This window comes from Rhamphochromis longiceps, linkage group LG10 (genome assembly GCF_057381845.1).
Source record: "Rhamphochromis longiceps isolate RC_006_pf linkage group LG10, R_longiceps_female_GT1.1, whole genome shotgun sequence".
In the NCBI taxonomy this organism is placed as follows: domain Eukaryota; kingdom Metazoa; phylum Chordata; class Actinopteri; order Cichliformes; family Cichlidae; genus Rhamphochromis; species Rhamphochromis longiceps.
This window is the reverse complement of record NC_140566.1, coordinates 15,747,205-15,756,815: the sequence shown is the minus strand read 5'-3', so window position 1 is coordinate 15,756,815 and position 9,611 is coordinate 15,747,205. Positions and strand designations below refer to the sequence as shown.

The window sequence follows — 9,611 nt, the reverse complement described above, 5'->3', positions numbered from 1 at the left end:
ACACACACTCATACAAGCTTATTGTTGACAGGGAGGTTGAGCATGTCATTAGTCTTATGGGGTTTTTGGCACTTCTATATCTTCCTCTGTTTGATTTTTGGTCCACGTGTATTTCTTTTTACCTTTAACTGCCACGTTCTCAGCCAGGACAGAAAATGCATCATAGCTCACTTCATCCACACATTCATGCAAAAGATAAATCTAAATAACCACTTATTTTCATTTTTAATAGTTTATAAATAAATAGGTTATTCATCGCTGGTTATTCATCCATTCAAAACATTCCAAGGATCTGTTTTTGTCATAATTAGCAGTAATTCATAACTGCACCAGTCGCTGGCACTCACAGTGTGGCTGTCAGCGAGACGCTCTGTGTGGCCAGCTGTGTAGAGACAGACATAGCTTTGACGATGCACCTAGCAACAGCACTTGACCTGGACTCAACCAGATCAGAGAGGCTCTACATGTCTGACTGAGGGATCGATGCAGCAAGCAGATTCACCGTCAGGGAAGAGCCAAACTTTTTAACATGTCATCAACACATCCGCTGGTTTGCTGCTCATTCTAGAAACACTTTAGATTTGTATTTTTAGACCTATGTGTTCATACCTTCTGTATATTTTTATGTTCATCCCAATATTGATTCACTGTGAGGTTTTCAATTTGCTGGATGCACCTCTGTAAGTTAGTTTTTCCTGTGCCCCCTATGTGTTTCTGTGTCATCTCCTGTGTTAAGTCACTTTTTTCTTTGTGGTTTACTTTTTCCTGTCAAGTTCCTGTATCTTAGTTTCTGTATCAGTGTGCTTGTCACTTCCTGCTTTACTTTGACAGTCATTTGTCCTGTGATCTTCATGTTCAGCCTTGTTCCTGTCTCGTTAGTTAGATTACGTTCAGCTGTGTTCCCTCCTGTGGTGTGTTACCCCGTTTGTCAATAGCTGTGTCCCAAAACGTAGGCCGCATCCTCGCACTTCCGGCCTTCTCTGTCTTCGAAGAACCTGGCCTTCGCGGTCTACGTGGGCCGGGTCCTTCGAAGACCGAGAAGGACAGAAGTGCGAGGCTGTGAAATGGGACAGTCTAGCCTTCAGATTTGCGTCACCGCTGTCTCGGTGAAGTTTAATAAACTCAGCCGTCTGCTCCTTGCTATCTAAAATATAACAGGACACTGGCGTAAATTCTCGACCGTCTCAAACTTCTGTTTATTCAGTTTTCTGTTTGACGTTTATTCAGCTGTGTGAAAATCCTGGAGAAACCCCCCCAGAGGATTAATAAAGTTTTATTTAATCCAATCTAATAAGTTTGATCTCAGCCAAACCGATTTATTCCGCAACAAGTAAAACACCGAAAAAAGCCAAACAAGTTATCCGAGTGACTTATATATCATGTTTAACCTGAGTAGCGAAAGAGCGGGGGTCTGAAAATGACGAAGCCGGGAGTCCGCTGCTCTCGCCGGTTCGAGTGACCATTGAACCCCCCGGCTAGCTATCGAGCGGGTGGGTAAGAGACGTCTCCGAAAACGTCGGAGCACTTTTGCAAATATGCGTGTCTTGATAAACCAAGCAGATATTTGAAGTTTACACGGCTACTTTCTCGCCTGAAAATATTATTTTGTGACCCGGCTGCCATTGTTGGAAACTGGAATTGGCTGGGCCGCGCTATGAATTCTGGGATATGGTGGGACACGAAGGAAACACCCGACCCATCCTTCAAATTCGGGGAAATGAAGGACGCATTTGTCGGCCGCATTTGAAGGAGTTGACGAATTGGGACAGCCTTCGTCGCCTGGCTGTGACGTAATCGGCCTTCAAATGCGGCCTCCGAAGGATGCAGCCTACGCTTTGGGACACAGCTCTTGTGTGTATTAATGTCTGCGTCTTCCTCTGTCCTGTGTTGCAATCTCCATCATTCCCGTGCTGTGTGTGCTGCCTGTTTGTCTAGTTTTCCTGTGCCTCATAGTTTAGTTTTGTATTTTTGGCATTCCAGCAATAAAGCTGCTTTTAAGTTAAGTTTTCTGAGAGTCTGCACTTTTGGGTCCAATCGACTCTTCCCTTTTCACACCGCCTCATTTGACACAAATATATATTTTAAAATTCTCAGCAGATTTAATTGTGAATATTAAATATATTAGCGAGCAACCCAGACATTCAGGCTCAGCTTGTGGTCAAATGTCAGACATTTATCCTGCAATTTGTGAACCTAGTTACAGTAATAAAAAATAACTAAGTGACAAAGATTCTGCTCATGTTACTGATGATTAGAGAGTGTAGTTGAGTATTTCAAGCAATCAGAAAACATTTGAAAATTACAGAAAAATGAATTAAGAAGGGAGGGACAACAAGTTATACACGATTTTAAAGGTTTTATTAAAACATTAAAAATGCTATATATTTACTTGGGACTTTGCTAACAGCTAGGACAGCAAGATAAGAAGGCAATGCTTCATATCAGGATGCAGTGATTTCTGATCAGTTATCAGCCAATAATGAGGTTACATTTAGACCACAAATGCCACAGTCTACTCCAAATACATCTTCACCGCTTGGCTGATCTCATCATCATTTGACTTGTTTATATTTTTTACTTCACTTGCCTTAATCATCAGTCCTCTTCATCTTTAGAGAGATCTGAAGCTACAATAAAAAGTGTTGTGCATGGTTTACACAAATCTAAGCTTTGATTTGTGCTGAAACAAAAGGGTTGTGTACTTGTACTTGTTTACAGATGAAAACTGATTGAGAGGGAATATTGTGGCAGAGCATTTGGATTGAATGTTTCTGGAAATGTTACATTCATATCAATAAAAATGGTCCAAGTTATACATATCAGTGTTGGGCCAAAGACGAAACTCCAAAGAAAACCTGACGTATTCCACTATTTTCAGAATGGAAACAAGAATGGAATAATCAGTTTTAATCACATTTCGACACATTTCTGATCTTCTGAATATGATTCCTTTAAAAATCAGTTTTACAAAAAGGCAAACCATAATGCATATGTTTTGTAATGTACTGATTTGTAAAATGTTGCTGGTTTGCCTGATCTCCTCTCCTGATGCAGCAACATTGAAACAGGGAATGTAAAAAAAGTTCATAGACATGGTATTTTGAGTTTTTCTCATCAGTAAAAAGGCAACCAGATGTCAACAAATGTACAAACCCGACTCAAGGACAAAACATTCATTTTTGAGACTATAAAAATTTCAACAAAAAAAAACAACATTTTTTAAGAACTGTACATCAGAAGTGTTGAAAATGTAAGTCTCACTTAGCAGTTTCTTGAAACTGTTAAAGCTTAAATTTGATCTGTTTAATTGTGAGGCCAAGCTGAGTTAAGTTGTGATTATACATTTTCGAATTTTTCCTCAAATCAAAATAATCACTGACATGCCTCTAAAAAAAGGTATCTATCTATCTATCTATCTATCTATCTATCTATCTATCTATCTATCTATCTATCTATCTATCTATCTATCTATCTATCTATCTATCTATCTATCTATCTATCTATCTATCTATCTATCTATCTATCTATCTGAAATTTTCATTACAGATCTGTTTGAATGTTGAAAACCCATAAAAACATGACACTTACATTTTCAACAGAATATTTAACACAAAACTTCTCTGGTCTGCTCAAGTCCCAATTCACCTGTAGAGCCTTATATCTGTCACATTATGGTACCTTGACTGACAGCTTCTCTTTGTCCGTCTCCCTCTCTCTTAAGGATTCATTAGTCCCTATAGACTCCAGCAGCCTAAACATATTGCACCATTCAGCTGGTACTTACGTGTCATCTGTTATCTATTGGACTGGTGTTTCTGGTGAGCATATGAATGATAATCAGGCCTTTGTGCGTCCATAGAGGTGCAGCAGGATCTGCAGCCTGTGATGTTGCCTCAGGGGGAGATTAGGAGGGGCAGCCGGCCCTCTGTGTCACGTCGACAGTCACAGCGCCCATCCGCGGCTGGGCCAAACCCCACTGGGACCTTAAATCCTGTTACACTGTCAGCTAAAACCATCATTTGTATTAGAGATGTGTGGGTGTTTAAGTGTGTGTACATATTAAGTGAGGGAGGGATAGTGTCTTAAACTATGAATTATTCATACCAAAAAGAAAAGGAGATATTGACTACATCTCCATAAACAGACTGCTCTCTTTATGTCATCAGGCACGAGATCTTTGGGTATAATTGCGTAAAAGCCCCTGAAAATGTGCTTCTCCAACAGCACAGCAGGCACTGGTCAGTGTTATCATCAGGGATGAATTTGAGTGATGGCAATTGTTCCAACTTAATATCTTATAAATAATTTACTATTTCAGGGGTATGGCTTCCCCTCCCCATCAAACATTAATGTTAAGAAGCTTTACCAACCCACAGCTGCTAGTTACTGAACGCATGAAGCTATGCTGAATTAGTCCGGCTCACTGGTTTGTTACAAAACATTAAATAAATTAACAGAAAAAGAAAAGTGCATGTGGATGTGGAGGTGATGATGCATAAACCTTATAAGTGCCTACAGGTGTATTTTTGTAGCTTGGAACTAGTGCAAAAATGAGCCGTTATAATGTGAGCAGGCTATTTTCCCTCGATTACTTATCTCAGTAACAAGTGATTATGGAGGATGAGATTCTTTGCACTTCTGGCCCGCGCCTCCAGAGGGAGGTCAAAACTATTTGTCAGTCTCCAGTTGGGATTGCAAATTAGGATAAGCCTCCCCTGCGAGAGGACCCATGAAACCTCTATTCCTATCCACGGGATGACTGCTGCACATAATTTGAAAATTAGGGCCTCTGATAACATCTTTATGTTGAGCAATGCGTCAAGCTGCCACCGCGTAGGCTGCATATCTGAGAAAGCTTGATATGAGGCATAATTCTTTTCAAATCTGAAGCGATTAGAGGCCTGAATTGAAAAAGAGAGAGACGCGTTTTACCCCTCCTTTTTCATCATCATCATCATCATCATCATCATCATCATCATCATCATCATTATCATTATTATTATTATTATTATTATTACTATTATTATTTTATTTTAGGGGGGCTTTAGCGCACAAGCTGGCAAGCTCTCGGTGAGTGTTTTGAGGTATGATGAAAACAAGTCATTAACGTATTAACTAATTAGGAATCGTAATAAAAGCGGCAGATTCGTATTTACAGGTTTCAGAGATTGCAGCAAGATTGACAGACTAGTTAATGGCTCATTCCTGGCAGGAAATGAAAGGATGGACTAATGCAAAAAATAAATAAATCTGAAAATGGCTCTCGCGCATATAACAGGTTTTTGTCCTAATGACGAGATCTCGTTAAAGGATTTAACTGCTCCTAATTTGTAACTACTTTAATGGCGCCACCTAATTACAGGTCTTGTTTTTTTTTATTTTTTATGGAAGATTAGCGGTGTGAAGCTGAGCGCATTAAGCCTCTTTTATGAGGAGAGAACAGATAGCATCACACCGTCATGTGGCTGTGTTGTGTGGAGCTGAAGGACTAATTCCCTGGACGTGACAATTTATGGCAAATGATGCTTAAAGCATAACACGTAAACAATAAAGCGACAACGAGGAGCCTTTCTTACATTAAAAAAAAGATGGCCTTCGTGTCAAGTATAGGAACATCAGAAGGAAAGAAAAAGAGGGGAAAACAAGCGTCGAGTTTCGCCTTTTATGTCACGTCTAGTCGTACTTTAACGTTGTGTGCTTAGGAAAGAAGCAGCTCTGCAGAAGAAGAATCGCATTCCACTATTTACTCACATATTACGGCTCCAAGTCTCTTTGAAGGTCTTGTTCAGAAAGCCTTAAAGTGAAAGAAAATGTTTTCCTATTACTTAATTCAATCAGAGCGCGAGGCGGGGGCTTCACGCACCGCGCACTGGGCTCCTCTATGACAGAGTCGCCTTTGTTGGGTCTATCCGCCGCTGTCACACACTTTAATTCGACTCTCTTTCTCTCTCATTGAAAACCCTCCACAATGACATTCAATAAGGGCCGCGGAGTGAAAACCTGGTTATTTTTACATATTCTTTCCCCCGACTCGGCAGGGGCCCGAGCAAAGGAATTAATCACTGCTCTTTAACAGCACTGGCTTCAGGCAATGACTTGTCCCTTTTTTTGTGCCCAGAAATGACACATTAACCCTAAAATGGATATGCATAAACTTTACATTCAGCTGTTGCGTTTATGTTTTTTTCTTATTCTTTCTGCACTGTCAGTAAAGTAGACACACGGACCTGCCGGGATGCAGACGCAAATAATGAGGAAAAAAGAAAGAAAGAAAAGACGTAGGTTTTGGAATCATGGGTGTTTTCTGGTGTTAATTTAAAAAAAGAAAAACTTTAACAATACTTGGCGGCTTTGCCTTGACAGCTCCACCAAATATAGACGCGATTAACTTTTGATTTTTAAAAGCAACTGCGGGGAAATCGCTCTCTAATTTACCTGCTGGATTGAAATATTTGAATAAATGTAAATGTGTGCCAGCGACTCTCCACCTCTACCTCTCGCCCCGGGACACGCAGACCTACTTTAGACTTTAACTCAGACACACTGGTTAATGTCTAAGACAAAACTTGAATGCACGCCGGCTCTCCAAATGTGACAGAAACGTTTTCTCTCGCAAATTTAAGCTCGTCTCTATGATAAAATGAGAATGATGATAAAAGGGAGAATGGGCTGTGCCGCCTCTTGCGGCGTGGGTGGGGCTGACAAGAATAGACTACATTATGCAGTTCATTTAGTTAACAAGTGAAATAATGGGGAAGCGTGCAGTGGGAATGCCGAGAGAAAGGCACAAAACCCTATTGAGAGCTCTTGGCCGCTTACAGCGTAACCGTCACATGGCCGAACCGAGTCCACGGCAGCTATTTAAGGAGAGGCTGTGCGCCTTCAGCACCACTTCGCTGTCCACAGTCCCGGAGAGAGCACGCTGACGCAACCAAACGAGCACGAACGACTTCAACTTTCGAGCACGCCGAGCAACAAGTTTGCAAACATGCCGAGATCTTTTCTCGTGGATTCCTTGATTTTAAGGGAGGCCAACGACAAAGGGAACGAGAACAACCCACCTTTATTCCCGTACGCTGTGCACTCGCCGCATCACGCGCACGGGCTGCCAGGCTCCTGCCACTCGAGGAAAGCCGGGCTTTTGTGCTTCTGCCCGCTGTGCATGACCGCCTCCCAGCTCCATCCATCTCCACCGACGCTGCCGCTTCTCAAAGCATCGTTTCCTCCCTTCAGCTCACAGTACTGCCACTCGGCTCTGTCGAGGCAACACTCTTCATCCAACAGCGTCAACCTCAGCCACGGACCGGGGATATACCAGGCTGCCTACTCGGTCCCAGACCCTCGACAGTTCCACTGCATCTCCATCGGTGAGTAGAGGCTGTTTTAACTACTGATCGAGTTCAGAAAACGCTTTATTAAATTTGTTTCCACAATTTCCCCCCCGTGGCTCACAGTTTATGTTTGTTTTCTCAGAAAACAGTAACAGCAAACTTCAGAGCAGCAAGCGCATGCGCACCGCCTTCACCAGCACGCAACTTTTGGAGCTGGAGCGAGAGTTCACCTCCAACATGTACCTCTCCAGACTGAGGCGCATTGAGATCGCTACGTACCTGAACTTGTCCGAGAAGCAGGTGAAAATCTGGTTCCAGAACCGCAGAGTGAAGCACAAAAAGGAGGGAAAGAGCAGCGGCCAAAGGACTGGATCACATAACTGCAAATGCTCGTCCCTGTCAACCGCCAGATGCTCGGAGGAAGAGGATGATGACATTCCCATATCTCCTTCCTCGTCCGAAAAGGAAGATGTGGACCTGTCCGTCTCCCCCTGAACGCCCCCCTCTTTGATCCCCCCTTTCTGAAAGATTTTGCTCCTGATGATTTTGAATACAGCCAAAAACAAACAGACTGTTCCACTTGTGTTCAGTCGACTGTACATAGACAGAGAATATTTTAAAATCAGGGGACTGCCCTGAATTATTGTATAGCTGTATACATGTTGTACGTTTTGTATGTAGTTTTTTCTGAAAACAGTCACTTGTTGTTGCCAATCCGATGAATATGGTAGGCATATTTGTAAAGATACCCCCCCCCCCCCCAAAAAAAAAAAAAAAAAACCCCAAACAAACAATAGCAACATTGTTAATGAGTATTTTGGGGAAGACAGTATTTTGTACTATACTTGGTAAATACTGGTTAGATTCATTCTATGTGGATGGAACTGTGACTTAAAATATGGAAAGCTGGAGAGAAATCCGCCGACACCACTCTGAAATTATATCCTCAGTGTAATTGAAAAAAAAATATTTATTTATTTAAAAATGTTCATACTTAAATAAAATATTTCTGAGCGGTAGACTGCGTTGTCTTGTGGGTTATTATTTTATGTTTTTTTGCGCACCACTGAATGCGCACGGGGACAAACATTCTGTATTCTGTTTTCCGGCTGAAAATATTAGTTTGGGTATTAATTTAAAAGGAAAAAGCCAAAAAGGTACAATTACAAATATTCGAAATTGTATCTAGTATCCTTTATTTAAACTAAGAAATAAGATATAGGGACATTCACATATTAAAACTTTGGATAGCTGCGCTTACGTGAAAACGTTCGCTTTGCTCGGCTTTTCAGAACTTAGACTGTTTCTGTGCAAATTAAACACGCATATTTTAAAATTCCCTCACGAAACGTTAAAGCTGCTGGTTGCAGGGTGTGTTGGTGCTTTGGGGAGATTTTAAAGGTGCTTAACAGAGTTAATTTTCCCCCACAGAAACCCAAAACAAATTTGGTGTTACTATTTCCCCCCGTGAGATTCCCAGACTGCCCTGCGTCGTACACACAAATAAAATGTTCTTTTGCATCGAAGAAGCGCGTTGGATATTACGTGCCTAAGAAGGAGTAAATTAAGTACTTCATAATCTTTATCACTAAGAAGCGATAAATGCATTATCGTGGACACCTCTTACGCGCTTTCCCTGGGGGGCACTCGACCCAGCTATAGCTGCCTGGCCCTTCTGAGCTTTTCCCCCCCAAAGTTTCATCCCAGCTGAAACGATCTGTCTCGTGTGACCGAGTAAATAATCACTGTGGGTGTATAATGGTGCATCAGGAATGCGCATAACTTAAGATATCGATCTAACATGAAAATAAATGAGAAAAGGACGCAGTTTAGTGTCCGTGACCCAGATTGTTCTAATTGTTAACGGAGCACTGTGCACAAGATTGTTGTCGGTTTTATAAACTCTGTGTGCTTTAGCCCCATACAAACCTATTAAAACTCGACACGTGTAACTTGATAACATAAAAAAATATTAATTAGCATAGCATTTTTTTTTTAAAATTGTTAATGATTTAAACCAGCCAAATGAATTATTTGTCAAATAATACGCGGCAGCCCTTAAAAAAAGAAACCCAGTCTTCTAGGAAAAAACTAAAATGCTCTCCTGGTGAAAAACGAGTGTAAAATCAGTGTATGTGTAATTTTCTTTTTATTTCAGTTTAAAATAAATATTATGTTATAAATAAAAAACGTCCAAAAAATCAAACTATGAGTTAGGTGTATAGTTCCATATTTCTTTGCCCGTTTTACGCACCGCAACAGCGGCTGTTCTTTAGAGCC

General features: G+C 41.2%; 1 protein-coding gene across 1 annotated transcript; it reads left to right on the top strand.

The window, feature by feature from the left end:
- Window positions 1-5,919: 5,919 nt before the first annotated feature.
- On the top strand, window positions 5,920-8,350 carry gsx1 (GS homeobox 1). The gene is made up of 2 exons (XM_085420459.1): window positions 5,920-7,367; window positions 7,474-8,350. The coding sequence occupies exons 1-2, from the start codon at window positions 6,989-6,991 to the stop codon at window positions 7,824-7,826; spliced, it is 732 nt and encodes a 243-aa protein (XP_085276585.1). The 5' UTR covers window positions 5,920-6,988; the 3' UTR covers window positions 7,827-8,350.
- The last annotated feature ends 1,261 nt before the right edge of the window (window positions 8,351-9,611 follow it).